Source organism: Andrena cerasifolii, chromosome 14 (genome assembly GCF_050908995.1).
Source record: "Andrena cerasifolii isolate SP2316 chromosome 14, iyAndCera1_principal, whole genome shotgun sequence".
In the NCBI taxonomy this organism is placed as follows: Eukaryota; Metazoa; Arthropoda; class Insecta; order Hymenoptera; family Andrenidae; genus Andrena; species Andrena cerasifolii.
This window is the reverse complement of record NC_135131.1, coordinates 10705541-10720518: the sequence shown is the minus strand read 5'-3', so window position 1 is coordinate 10720518 and position 14978 is coordinate 10705541. Positions and strand designations below refer to the sequence as shown.

At 41.8% G+C, this 14978-nt stretch overlaps 1 protein-coding gene across 3 annotated transcripts in view; it reads left to right on the top strand.

Moving 5' to 3' along the window:
* LOC143376524 (A disintegrin and metalloproteinase with thrombospondin motifs 15) overlaps window positions 1–14978 on the top strand; it is a 133889-nt gene that overhangs the window by 32740 nt on the left and 86171 nt on the right. For all 3 annotated transcript variants that reach the window (XM_076826993.1, XM_076826992.1, XM_076826991.1), the window contains exons 3-4: window positions 10611–10727; window positions 14123–14283. In XM_076826993.1, the coding sequence (XP_076683108.1) occupies window positions 10611–10727; window positions 14123–14283 (278 nt within the window). The remainder of the gene's footprint in view (window positions 1–10610; window positions 10728–14122; window positions 14284–14978) is intronic.

Here is a 14978-nt window from a genome sequence, read left to right as displayed (position 1 = left end):
CCAGAAATAGTGGGCCAAAATCACGTTCAACTAGCATCACCGAGAAAAACATAGGAGCAAAGTGCGTACCTCTTTTTCGCCGTGATTAAAAGTAATTCTAAAAACCACGGTAATCCTAATTGGACACGCGAAAATTTTAGTTAGCATTGTTAGAAGCCGCGTTGGATTCGCTCTAATGGGAAGATCGCGCTCGGTTCTTTGTTTAATGGCGGCTGGCGCAGCAGCCGCTCGTCGGACCAACGTGCCGCGGGACTTTTATTCCCTCGAATAACATCCGTTCCCTTAACGCCAGAGGAAATTCGACGAAAGCCCGTCTGCCAGCGGCTGCACAAGACGAAAATGTTTACGCAAGAGAGGCGAAAGGAGCAGGAGAGTTCGATGCAACCGAGGGCCAGGCCGTTTCACTCGTCAAACAATGTTGTCCAGTTCAACGACACGTGGTGCGCGCCTGGCGCCGCTCGGCGCAACAGACGACACACTCCACAAAAGCCCTTTCTAACGAGCCCGTTCTTCACCTCCTTTCGAACGTTCTGTTAACGTTGGGCCCACGTGGGACCATTAGCGAGCGTCGTAAAACGATAGAGCACGGCGAAAGAAACGAGGAATTAATCGCCAGTGACGCGAGTGTGCCAAGCTGCGAGCGGCTGGCCACGGGTTCGTGTAGAGTTGCTTTTTCAAAAAAGGATTGGGTAGATAGCTGCGGAGAAAATAATTCGGGATTGTTATGTCTCTTTGGACATAGAACGAGAAGGTTAGGAGAATAATGCTGGAAGCTTAGGTGGATGTTGGACGTTCATAGAAGTGCCATTCTTGGAAACAGCTTGTAGAATACGATTGGCTATTGTTTAACTGTACCACTACTCTAAACGTCACATATTAAAAAAAGGAGAATTAATACATTACGCAGGCTAACCCCCTTTCTTTCCTAAATTGATAAAACCTCAACACCCTTTAAGAGAGGCTATTGGGAATAGGGTCGGATCTAGTTCTTCCGCCGCTCTGGCCGAAAATGATTTTTGCCGCCCCCTATATTTAATTATAAATAATTATTTTGAAATATAACTTTTTCACAGTGAGTGGAATTTTTTCTAAAGATCTTTAATATAGGTACGCACCTTTCCCGAGTACCTATAATATTAATTATATGGGTGATTTAAAAACAATTATAAATTTGATACTTGTTCAAAAAGTTTTCCTTTTTTATTGCTTTTTATTGATTTTAATTTTCTCTTTCTACCAAGTTTGCCGTCTCCAAAGCCGCTCTGGACAGTTGCCCTGCTGCACCCTTCTAGATCGGGCCCTGATAGGGAACCAGAGAAAATTGGAGTAAAAACCTCACTGTTCCCAATTATTAATTCTAATCTGAAGTGAATCCTCCAATTAAGATTGTCAAATACACCCTGCTATTACTGTCTCCCCGACTTTGGGACCTCCTCGATCCCTACACGCGGCTGTCAGGTTGAGTTTTCGGTGTCCCCGGGGTGAGCAGAACCTTCGTGGCGAAAGAATGCGCTCTGGTTGGTTGCGTTCCGAGAATTTTGTCTCCCGTTTATCGTATTTGTCGGACAAGGCATCTATCAGCGTCCAGCAGTGGTGAGAATCGCTTAACCTTCCTATATTCACGTGATCGGCAACGCGTGTCTCTGGCTGGTAAGGCTACCACTATACACCGCGTCTATCATCCACCCCATATCCTGTATACTGTGTCGGGATATCGGGTTATCACGTGGTAAGCATTTTTCTGCGCCTGCACGTTGCCGCCTCCGAGTCCTTTTCAGACTCATCTTCTCACCGTGTATCATTTCGCCTCCACTTCCTCTCGGGGAGGATGGCCTCGTTCCTCGTCACTTTTTCATCTTCATCATTCGCGGACTTCTTCTTTTAATTACTTTGAAATTATGGGAAGGTTAATATTGATAATTTTGTGACAATTAGATACTCGCGGGCTACTACAGTAGGGGAGACCGGGGTTAGTTGATACAGGGGTAGGTCGATACAGACGAATTATCTCGAGCGAGATATGTGAAGTTAGTTTTTCAATTCTTTACTACGATTCAGCGTACGTTAACAATCATTTTTAAACTGTTTTCGTTTACACAGAGAAAAAGTAAATAGTTCTGATACATCCATATTCATCGTCTAAATAACATTTTTTCATTCATTTTGTATGTACTTTCTCAAGCTTTCGCTTAGTATACATTAAAGAGGAAGGAACAAAGTATATTTTGGCGTATTTGTTGTTAAGTAATTAATTCAAATAAAAAGTGAAAAAAATTGCAAACTGAATAACGAATCAACTAGCCCTGGTCTGCCCTGCTGGAAATATTTATTGCATCGTTCGAATATTTAGCGTGTATTGACCTCCACACAAGTATCTAGCGTTTTCTTTACTTTATTAAATTTACCTTACCTTATATGAAGGAGGGGGTCACAGGTTATTAGAATATTATAAAAGTGGTCGCGACTCAAGATAGGCTGAGAAACACTGCACTAAGTAGACAATATGTCTGAAACCTCCACTTCACTGTTAATTAAGTATCACAAATTTCTCGCGCGAACATGTAAAAATAATCGATATTCCGTCCCTGTTTGTACGGTGGGAGCGTTCTTCATCTGCGCGCGATTGACGTCCAATAAATCTCCTGTCGCCTGAACTCGCGGGAGTCAAGGATTGCCTGGTTGTGAAGGTGGATTCCAGAAACGAAAGTGTCCAGCGAGAAGGGCTCATTTTTATGGCTGGTTAAACCGAAGCGGGGTTCCGCGGGATGGTCCTCAAGGTCGAGCGTGACGAAAGGTCGAGTGTCTTTAAGAAAAGTATACGATTTCTTGGTTGACCGCATATTTCTCGCGGTCGCAGTCGTTCGCCCATCCTTTCTCGCGATAAGTTTCTCGAAGGGGAAGCTGCTTCCGGATAGGCTTCGTGGAACGATCACTGATATTAGTTACCACTTCGTCGAAGCATTAATGCAGTTTCAATTAATCAGTCTCAACGTTTCGACGACTTTTATAAATGCCACCTTTGAATGCGCGCGCAGAAGAGCCCCAAGCTTAGATATAACTGACGCGCGTTACGGGTTCTTTTTCTGACTTGATAGGCAACATATAGATTGGCTTTTCTAAATAGTTCGCTTCAAAACTAATGACAAGAAATGGAAATATTTTTCAAGCGATGTGAGATGCTTCGAAGTTCTCTAAGTAAGAGAATCGGACAATGGTACTCCAGCTGTTAGAAAACGGAGTTCCAATAAATCCCAAAGTACCAAAGATAAGATTATTGTAACTTAATAGGTTTTTAAAAAATCGTGTTTCGATAAATTACTCTAGAATAATGTCCATTACGTGTATGGACCATTCTATAGAGTATCGTTCAAATTTTAATGAGGAAATATCAGTAGATTAGGTGGCGTACATATAGAAGACAAAATGACGGTGCATCAGTCAAAGTTCAGTGTCCCTAAGTCAAATTAATATTTGCGCCGGTGATTATGAAAGTGGTGCAAGTTAAATATCTAAAAGAATTCAATTCATCGCTTACTTTGCGTTACCTTGCATTACAAAATAATTAAAAATTCAATGTTTTTAAATTTTCAACTTACGTGTACCACGTTCATAATCATCGCGGAAATTGTTTGAGCTGAGCGTTAAAATTTGTACACAAGTGTTGCCAATAGTTTCCGGGAAAGCAGTTTGAAATAGTTCGCGAAGCCCACCCTGTACGAATAAGAGCAGCGTTTCCAATCCTATTAAATTGTCTGTCGATGCATGCAGCTTTATCGATCCGGATCGAGGAAGGAATAATAGAGACATTGTATGGAGCAGAGCCAATTTCATCGGGCAGTTTAGCTGTTTTATGGCATGGTACAATGCAAACAACACGACTAAATCGACGACAATATCGCGGTTTAATAGTTCCAAGGTGCTCGACCTCAATCTCAGCCTCACCGCGCGGACATTTTGCAATTTTATTCTAATGCCGTGTTAAGTGTTGCTCAATCTGTAATACTTATAGCAGGCGAGAACAAGTCCTGCCACCAAAAGCACAGTAGAAACTCTATATTTTAAATCCATGGACTCATAAATCATTTGTAATATCTACCCTTCACTTGGTCTCCCCATTCCTTTTCAGGATATCCAAGTGTTTCCTTCCGCAAATATTACACGAAGTCTCTATGAGGAAAAATTAGAGGATAAATTTGACTGTCAAATCTATAAGTTCCTCATCTTCAACCCCATACAAAATATAACAGCTAGCTATTGTGATCTCTTTTGAAATACTCTACCGCCAGTACTAGATCGACACATTCTACTTTGCAAACTGAAGCTACCTTTGCCTATTTAAGTGACTGATCTTTCTACTTACATCTACTTATAACTTCCCGTTACACTATCCATACGATTTAACAGAAAATTAGAAACTATGCACCATCGTTATTATAACCATAAAAAAATCATTAATAAAGATTCAGAAAATCCACAAGTTACTCAGCGTAGGTACACGTTACAGTTTGGTTGTCACGCCAAAAAAATAGATAAGGGTTGTACATACCCTGTACCGCAGCAAACGTGTTACAAACCGTTTGATAAGCTAATTTTCCACTAACTCCCGGTTGGTAAACTATTTTCCCACTAATTTTCCAAAACAGTTTACTGTACGCTCAAAGTACATCGTTGATATTATATGCTCAGAGTGCTCCGCAGTTCCTGCGTATACAGTACAGTTAGTAAACGGGTTAAATACGGCCCCGACGGAATATTTCGTTCGTCGTCGCGGGTATCGAGCGACATAATCGGTAACGACGTTGTCCCAGGATCGCCGAATCCCTTTTTCCCCCGTCCGAGCGTGCCGTGCATTGTTATGCAATTGTACAATGCACGTACGGAGCCGCGGCTGCCGCCCACGCGTCGACATTTAGTAAGCGCGTTTAATCTCCTCGGACATGACGTAAAGTCCCTTTGTTCCGCTACGACACGGTCCACGGATACTGGCGGCTGCGAGTGGGACGTCAAAATTTCACCTCCCATTGTTCCGTTTCAGCCAAGCTCTCGCTCAAAGTTCAGCTTTGTAAGTTCCTCGCGACCCATCGCTAGAACGCGCGGAGTACTGGAACCGAGGTACTAGGGGAGTGCAAGCACGGCTTGCATCGCCGATTTAGATCCGTAGTTTCAAAATTTCGATGGAAGATAAGGGTGGATTTAAACAGTTAATAGTGGAGGTTGTTAGGAATAATAAAATTTATGTGTAATGTGATTCTAAAATAGAAGAAGAAAAAGCTGAAATTATGAAGAATATAACACAAATAGGTACTATTTTTCTGTAACCGAATATCGCGATCTAATTTTCCTATCACATTGTACAGTTCCACCAAAAATGTTAAATAACTAATTATGTCACGAAAAGATGGCTCTCATTATACCACTTACCTACCACCCCCCTCCATTTTCGCATTCTTGTAAATAAAACCTACATCTGTTTTTAGTCGAAACTCTAAAAGCAGCCCTTGCGGGTTGAGTCTCCAAGAAAGTCAAATTTTCAACTAAATTTTCTCGCCAAATTCCCCACAATGCGTCTTGAGCGTTTACTGCACCATTCTAAGTACACAATGATGAAGCAAAATCTGAAACAGAGCCTCTGCTCCCTTGCCGTGCCCTCGCGCTCTCCCCATTTCCCCCCGCCGCGCACCTTTCCCTTTTCTACTTCTTTCCTGCGAGTTATATGGGTCAGCGAGCCGCGAACAAGCGGAGCGCAGTCGAAGAGGCAAAGCGTGTAATCTCCCATTGTCGTGCTTGGTTTGCTGGGACAAGGCTCCCTTATCTGAGCGCGTGTTGTTCCACGGAGCCGAAAGAGTTGACGAAACAATGCGCGGGAATCGCCGGCGCGACAAGAACGCGAGAAAACGTGGCACGGGTCATCGGCTGACCCGTGGGAATCTTCTACCCTCTGGCAATTAATTAAGCGAATCCGCGGGTTAAACGATCGAGTAGCGGACGCGATTAGCGGCGTAGACGCGCGGATTATCGGTCAAACGATGAGTTCGGATCATTGGGACGTCCCTCTGGCATTGTTTAAAAAAAAATGACGCGGGGTCATTGTAATTTTATCGATGTTGGCGCGGAGAAAATTCTCTTTTAAATGATACGCGAGGAGGTTTGGAGAGATTCTGCGTACTAATTGCTTGAGGCTTGAAAAGGGGGTGGTTTTTTATTTTGAATCGGAGAAGGAGTATTGATTTTTAGGCTGCCACTCTGCGGAGGAAATTATTTTTTAAATAATTTATGGGGAGGTTTGGAGAGATTCTATGTACAAATTGCTTGAGGCTTGAGAAGGGGGTGGTTTTTTGGTTTTAAATTGGGGAAAGATTATATACTAATTTTTGGTTTTGCACTCCGCGAAGAAAATTCTTATTTAAATGATACGTGGGGAGGTTTTGGAGACGATCTGGGTCGAGTTGCTCGAGGCTTGAGAAGGGGGTGGTTTTTTGGTTTTGAATTAGATAAGGAATACTGATTCTTGGACTTGCACTCCTGTTACTAAATTGCTGGTGAAGGTATGAGAGAAAGTTTGAGGTACTATAATGAGGTTTGACTCAAATATCCTTATGGATATTTGAATATTTTTAACGAAATATATGATAGTTGTAGCGAATCAGGTTTGCTTGACAGTGAAGTGGTATTTCAGTAGTACAGTTCACGATAAGATCATACGAGCATCGCACAATACGACTTATTGCACTCTACAGTGCCTCCTTCGATAATCTGTTTCATTTAATGTAACGACATCGTGATTTAATGTACATTGTGATCCAGTGGAGCATTATTATGCAAATGGTATCTGCAATTGTCATTTTTGATGAACGTCACATTCTCAGCCCCAAAAGAACCATAAATATAAAACACTAAATTCATTGGAACATTCCGTGAGTTTCAAAAGCAAAATGGTGGCTGTCGACGACCCCTAAGTAGTTCTTCAAAACTAAAGGAGACTGAATCCCTTAAAAATCATTTCATCTAGGAGCTTGAAATCATACACAATTGCTTATATTAACTTATTGGTACAAATGCAAATCTGCCAAAGAAGATCGATAGAACTTTAATTGACTATAGGAATACGATCTTCCCCTCAGCGTTAAAGACAAATTCTACGCTTCGTCACTTTCCGCTGACAAGGGTACACAGGAAATCAGCGGCGGTGTTTTTCCTTGCTTAAACACCATCGATAATTGCACCTTCCCATTGTACGCGATCACCTGTTGCGCGTAATTAACGCGGAAGAAAGAAGGGAAGAGGGTGAACGTTTACAGACGCGATTCCATGAAAACCACCGCAGTTGCTTCTGATTACTGCTTCCGCGCAGATTTCCAATTTGCCAATCGTTAGTCGGTCTCAATCGACCGGGGCCTAATTAGCGTCACGCTACGAGCCCCGAAGAATGATTTCGCGTGCCTGTCCACTGAATTCCGTCGATGTCATTAATCAGGAAATCGATTCTTTTTCACCGCTGCGTGTGACACTCGCAAGGGAACATTTCCAACCCGAAAATTCTGAGTTTAATAAAACTTCTTCCAACAATTTTTTTACGGTAATTCACTCTGGAGGGATGAAAGCAGTCCTTAAAATTCATTCTGTGCCTTTTTATGGTGTGAAATACAGCAAAACTTTAATTATAAGAATTTTTCAGTTTTCTGTACTCTATCACACTACCCCAAAAATACTTTTCTAAGTTATATTTGAAAAATAAAAGAACGCGATGAGTTTAAGGGCTGATTTCACTCCCTCGGAGCAAATTTGACAGAAAAAAATTTCCGAATTGCATATTTTAATCTGTTCTATATTTACGCGAAGTGTCATTGAAATCAGAATTTTCGGGTTGGAAACGTTTCCTGGTCAGATCGCCTCAGTGGAATAGGTGGACCGATTATCGGACCGACCCAGCGAATTCGTCGAAGGTGAACGTGAAGCCTCGCCCCTGCACTTATTAACAAAACGAGTCATCCGTTAATAAATCCCTGGCTTTGTTCGTGATAACTTTGTCGGGGAGCATTATTAGGGCGAGGCACTTTAGGTGTGGGTGTAGGCGCGTTGGCTATAGTCTAGGCAGAAGATTTTGGGTGTTCGATGTTAATAGCAGTAGACTATCTCTTTCACTTCCTTTTTAAAAAGATACTAAGTGCATCTCAGCTGCTATAATTCGTACTTGCACACTGTTCTATGTTTCTTAGAAACGTTAAATTGATATTCTTATCTGCAATAAAAGGAAATGAATGCCGGAGCCACAAAGAAGTAAAGAAAATTTGGAAAATTGGATATTTTCACGAAGCTTACAATATCCTTCAATTTCAAGTTTAGTTAAGTTTATACATACATGTATACTGTCGAGATATTATTCTGAATAAGTTAATATAAAAGGTTCCACTTTAATCTAGTAAACTAAACAAATACAACTGAATTGGGCAATGCTGATTTTTAGGAGAATTTAGAATTCAGTTGGATATGATTCGCAGGAGAGGGGGGGAGTCATTCTCATCAGACAATATCTCTTGGTCAGACTATAGCCACCGTTAGCAGATGTCCAGGCACATTGACGTGGATCTGGTTCTCGTCAGGAGGTAAAGTTCAAAGTCGCTGACGTAGTTACAAGTTCTTTCGCGCAAAAGTTGACGTAGGGCTAGATTCATCGCGACTTTGTGCGTTCGTTGACGCAGAGCTGAGTCTTATCGCGTGGCAAAGATCACAGTTTTTGTGCAATAGCTTGGAGAACAGTTGGTTTGCGTTCGCGAGGAATAAAAGATCCAGAATTTTTGACCTAGAATGAGATTTTTACGCGAGAAGAAATTTCGCGTGATTGTCGTAGAATTAAATTACATCGAAGGCCTCTATCGATATACAATCGTGCCCCAAATCGCAGTTTCCTCGAACTCGCCTAGAAATGAGACCGTCGATCGGGATAAATTCGACGATTCAGCATGGAGGTACAAAAGGATAGCGAATCGATCAGCCCGCTCCTCCACCGTTTATTTATAGTATTTCGTTTATACCATTGGCCACTCGAGTCTTTCGAGTGTCGACGAAACGGAATCTAAAAGCGAGCGCCCAGGATTGTGCTCGATAATTGCCACGGTTGATTACATTCGTACGGCTCAGTGTTCGTGGTCAGTTTAATTTTTCGTATTCCAATCTGAGAGGAAAAAGAGATACTATTTTTATAACAACAATATTCTTCTATTGAATTGAGAGATAGGAGGAGTATCCAGGAGATCTCGAAATAGGAGGTGACTAAAGAGACTTAAGTTTCAAAGCAGAAGTAACTAACAAAATAAATTATTATTGGCGTAATAATAGGTAACTAATAAAATTCCAGAAAAATTGCTGTATAAAAAACTCAGAGGGTAATTAAAATTAAAATAATTTAGAATAAAACGAGAACACCGAAAATATAAAATTAATATAATTTCAACTAATTCCTCGCAGATTGTTCCTTGAGTTATAAAGCTCAAAATAAATAACAATTGTAAAAATGAACGAAACATAATGCAAATTATATATTTCTAATTTTCTAAATTAAATGACATACGCATATACTTTCCCTGCAAGACAAGATACTTCACGCGAACTTAAAAAAAGCAGGAGAAAGCTTGTACCTCGTCTTTCGCACCAAGATTTCTATTTTCCTCCGTTTCTATATAAGATTCTGTAATCCACTATTAGTGCAATAAAACACTTATTGTTATCGTTAGCATTGTACTCATCGTTCCAACATTGTTCCGCGGCTGCAAGCGTGACAAATCGAAGCAGATGAATCGTCAAAGCATCGCGATGCACACTCGCAGCCTCCCGGGTCAAGGTCGTTGAGATATCTCAGAAGAATCCCGATTTTTCTGCACGCAACGAACGCCTGCTAATCGATTCTAAGCAGCCACGTTGCGCAACTGCCATCGCTGTTCGCACGGCCCACCCCATCGTCCGTCTTTCTTTCCATCGACATCTTATCTGGCAAGGTTAAAGAGTAAAATGTGCCCGGGCGATTAATTCAATTCAACGCAGCATCGCGGGGTTATCGCGCGTAAATTCTCGTTTGAATTTGTACTAGAATATTTTAATGTCGGATCGGCTCGATAAGACAACCAGCGTACTATCGACGATCGGGCGCAGGGACGCTCGACACGTTGGACTTATCTCGAGAAAGATGAGAGCTGTATCGAAATTAAAGCGGCGATAAATACTCTATAAACAGCCCAGCTGAAAGATTTTCAGTGTTCGCCGTCACGTGGAGTGACCCTTTCATTTTTTGGTAATTGGAAACTGGAGTTAGGGGATTTTATAGCGCTTTTGTCAGGAAATAATTTTAAAAATGTCAAAAATATTACAAATTAAAATTTAGGAAGAAGAACGCAGACTTTTACTTTAAGAAATTGACAGCAACGCTTTCTTATTTCTTTCTATTTTATTTTATTTATTTATTTAAACTGGACTAGCCTTTGGTAGTGGTAGGTTTTGTCCACGGTGCATGGTTGTTTACGTGACGTTTGCGAATCTACGTTTTTTATATACATAATGCGACACAATTGCAAATGAATAATTTCAATGCTTTAGTATGATTCTTTATTCTGTTACAGTGATACGGAACGAGGAAGAGGAGCCAAGGGATCGAGGAAAATCGACGAGCAAGGTGAAGTCTGATTTGGAGTACGTCACTTTGATGAAGATCAGCGAAAATCAGTACGAAGATCCACGTAAGTCGATGCTTAGATCGATAAGATTAGTTTTCGCGGCTGATTTCTTGGATAATTGATCGTGTTGAGTCTGCGAGCTGTTGAGGAGAAATTATCTGGAGTGAAGGATCGGCAGTAATGGGAATATTGATAAGAGATAATTGTAACAGATTTTTATACTCGAAAGGCCCTCTCTATAAATGAAAACTTGAGAAATCTAAATCGTGCTTGTAAGTAGAACCGAGGTATTCGAGTCGCCCAGTTGCAAGCATCTGAATTCCACATCGCGAACTGACACAGTTATCAATTCTTTAAATTTTGACAAATCTCGAAGAATTTATTTACTGGGAGTAAGTTTGTGGATATTTACAATTGAATATTTACGGTATTAGGACACCTACTGTATTTCCACAAAATGTGATATTTGGCGTAGATTGAATAGGTACTTTCCACTGCTGTTAATTTAAAATACGGAGTAAAGTAACATTTGTTATTCAGCATTCTTCAATAAATCTGCAACGCTCTTTTACGAACGGCAGTGTAACTGCGGAGTGAATGTTAAAAAGACATAAATTGGGACTTTACCCACGAGTACCTAGGATTTCAAATGACGCCGCAGAACAGGTCAAACGTCGGAGTGAATTTTCTCAGAGACCCGGTTTACACCCGGAAGTTACAAGCAACGAAATTATATAACGCTTTCCACGGATAACGTGCAGAACACCGCTGTAATAATCGTTAATAGGCGAGTGGTGTTGCTGCGGAATCTTTACCACTCGCGGGACTACTTAAACTTAAGTGATTGCGAGGGTTCGATGGATTTCCTCGAGGATGGTTCGTGCATCGACGTTAGAGAGTATTACCGCGATCACAGATAATATTACACGACAATGAATTAGATGGAAATATTACTATGTGGAGCAGATACCAATGCTGAGGATTAATTACCCTGAACCTTCGTGTTCTGTACTATATTAATTAATCTAATTGATCTGATTAATTTCCAAGTGAGTATCTATGTAAACTGATTCTGCTAAAACCGAGAAAGAAATTCTCCACACTTCGAAAGAAATTACTGTTTCCATCTCGATCATAGTTCACTCTGGAAGGCGCGGGAAAATGCGCGACAATTCAAATTAACGCAAGCCCAGAGACAAATAAATCTAAAATAGAGTTCTATCGTATGCAACTTCCATGGGATCTTTTAGAAAAATAAATATATTAAAGAAATATATTAATCCTCCTATATCCGCACCGACTCGTTCTACTGAAATCGAGAAAAAAAACTACCCCTAGATCTCGCGAGATTATCACGCCCGTGGCTGTCGTGGCGCGCGAAATCGGCGGCAATTCAAATTAGCGCAATTAGAACGCGATGCGCGCGGACGCATTCCGATGACGGGACATGTACGGGCGATCCCCGAAGCGTATCGGCCTGGCCGGCACAGGCTCACCACCTTTATCAGGATCACGTTCGCCTCGTTAAGCTCTCGATTGTGTGGAGACGAGGCGGCGCGTGCACGCTCTACGAGACGTCGGGCGGATAAAAAGCAGACAACGCAAGCGGGACCAGATATTTATAAAGGACGCGATCGAGCTTCGATCTGCCATCTCGATTCTCGGAAGCGTAAATCGCTGGTACGCCACCAGCCGCGCCACTTCGTGCTGGCAATTTCGACCCTTTCCTAACGAACGCCCACTAACCCGCGTGCAAAAGTCGCGGTGTTATTGGTGGGAATGCTATTTCATGTCGGCATTACGCAATTTATTATTTCAAATATATTTGCCACTTACCAGCTTGTGTATCGTTAGGGGTACAAAGGGTTGCAGAGTTTGGCGCACGATCGACTTGTATGGGCCTTAAATTACGCGAGGGTAGTTTCGGCGATTTCTTATCCCCTTCCTTCGCAAGTATAAAAATCTTATTACCCTCCCTTCCTTGCGCAATTTTTTAATTGGAATAACGTCACTTAAAATTCAGTAATTTTTAAAGGGGTGGAAAATTTTCTAATAAGATTTATAGTCTGACGAATTTAAATGTTGGCTAGAGAACCATAATGAATTTACCACCTTCGAATTTAGCCCACGATGAAGTGGCAGTAGACTCGCGACAGTAGAGGATGCATTCAGGGGGAATGCGAAACTCTAGACGACAAACTGGAGTAATGCCAATGATTTATCGGCGCCGTGCAGGGAAAGAATGATCGACGAATATTAATAGTCACGCGAGCGAAGGAACAGTTAACGAAACAGTAGCGTACCCTGCGAAACACGCTTCCAGCGGCCTGAGAAACTAGACAGGCGGCCGTGGTCGAAGAAAAAGGATCGGTTGAACGGTAAAAGCCGCGCTCGCTAATAAACCGTCGCGTTTTAACGCAACGCCTCGACACGGGCATTTTGTCACGCACCGACCACTCACCGCTTGCCAACTCTGCGCCACTGTCACCGATTACCGACAACAAATGAACTAGTTGCTAACTAGCACGAACCCCTTGCTTTAAGTATGCGCGACGGACTCGACACGTGTACTTACAGCGGGTTTCAACAGCACGGTTGCAAGCTGCTGCGGTGGCTGCAGCTGGTAAAAGGAAACGAAACGCTTAGCTGAGGTGGAAGACAGTAGGCATAGGTATCGGTTTTGGACAAAAAGGGGCGGATTCTTAGGTGCTACGAAGTACTGCCCCCTCCGGGGTAAAATTTTGTGAATTTTGAAGAGGGTGGAGGTTTTTCGACTATTATACGAACAACAGTGTTTTAAGTAGGTGTAACTAGGAAAATTCTGTGAATTTCGAAGAGAACGAAAGGTTATTCGACTATTATACGAGTAAACGCGTTTTAACTACTTTGGATTTAGTAAATGTAGCTCACGTGATGCTAATAATATAAGTATTTTTCGATTCGGCAATAAAAAAGTCCCAAGGGTGAAAACACCCCCTCAAAGAAATTCTGAGTTTTCACACTTTCAGTTCAATTCAAAGTTTTATGGCTTTCGATGTCCTACAATGCAGTAATAAAGAATTTGTCGAAAAAGGAGTTGATGGGGATAAATTCTGAAAGAAATAATGTTTTTCTCAAATTCTTTAGCGCCGCTTTATAGGACATAAGAAGCCACCGAAGTTCGAATTTAACTTCTTTCTGATATCTTTTACAATTTCGTAGATATTCACGATAATCTGAAAACCCACAATTTCTTCGAGAGGGTGGTTTCACCCTTACGATCGTTTTATTGCCGAATCAGAAAATAGTCACGTTATTAGCATCACTTGAGCTACATTTCTGCAAAGTTTCATTTTTTTTTTTGAATTTTCAAGTTGCCGAACCTCCCTTGTAAGTACCTGCCGTTTCCTTCCTCGAAATACTTTCATAACTTTGTAGTTAATGTTCGTTGTTAAAAATGTGTATCTGTCTGCTTACAGCCGAGATGTACTCGACAGCCAAGAGGCACCACAGCGGTCATTTTCGCCACGCCACGGCGGAAGTGTGGGACCCGCACCCCCAATACGAATTCACCGCGTTCGGTAGGCGATTTCGTTTACGTCTGGCGCACGACTCCAGCTTCGTATCGCCGAACGTCAAGGTAAGCCAGCTCCCTAAATCGATTTTTACACGGCGCGTTTCACCAGCCCATTCGTTGAACCCAGCCGGGTGATAATTTAATGCTTCCTGTCGGTCTAATCCCTCGGGACACGCATTTATTGCCGCTAATTCCATTACGGCCATCAGACGAGTCATCCCGCGTTATTACTATGCTAATAGAAGATATCATCTTTGATGCATCGACGCTGAACAGCACTGGAGCTTGCATAACGCTACTTTCGTGCATCGCTGATCACGGTAGCCGAGGTGTTAAAACGCAGCATTGCGTGCAATGTTACCGCTTTTCAATTATTTTCTCATCGTTCGCCGCGAGTGTTAAGTGACTTGGCGTCGGATTCGATTGCTTTTTTTGACGTCCAGGGGAGATAATCGATTGGGGGCCTGGAAACTAATTTGCAGATGCTGACACTCCTGCTTTTCCTGCGCGTACCTCATTTTCCTGCACATGCTTCAATTTGCATAGTAATACGAGTGATAAAATCATTCGTACCCATTTTATTTTGGGCAAGATAGCGAGCCACACATTTTTCAAATAAATATTTTACAGTGATGTTATTCTAGTGCTATTAATAATTCAATAAATATTTCTTATACATTCTATTTGCAAAATATTAACGGTTTGAGTGGCGCAGGGGTTTGAAAAATGCCCCTTTAAGTTGATCAGGCCTTTCCAAG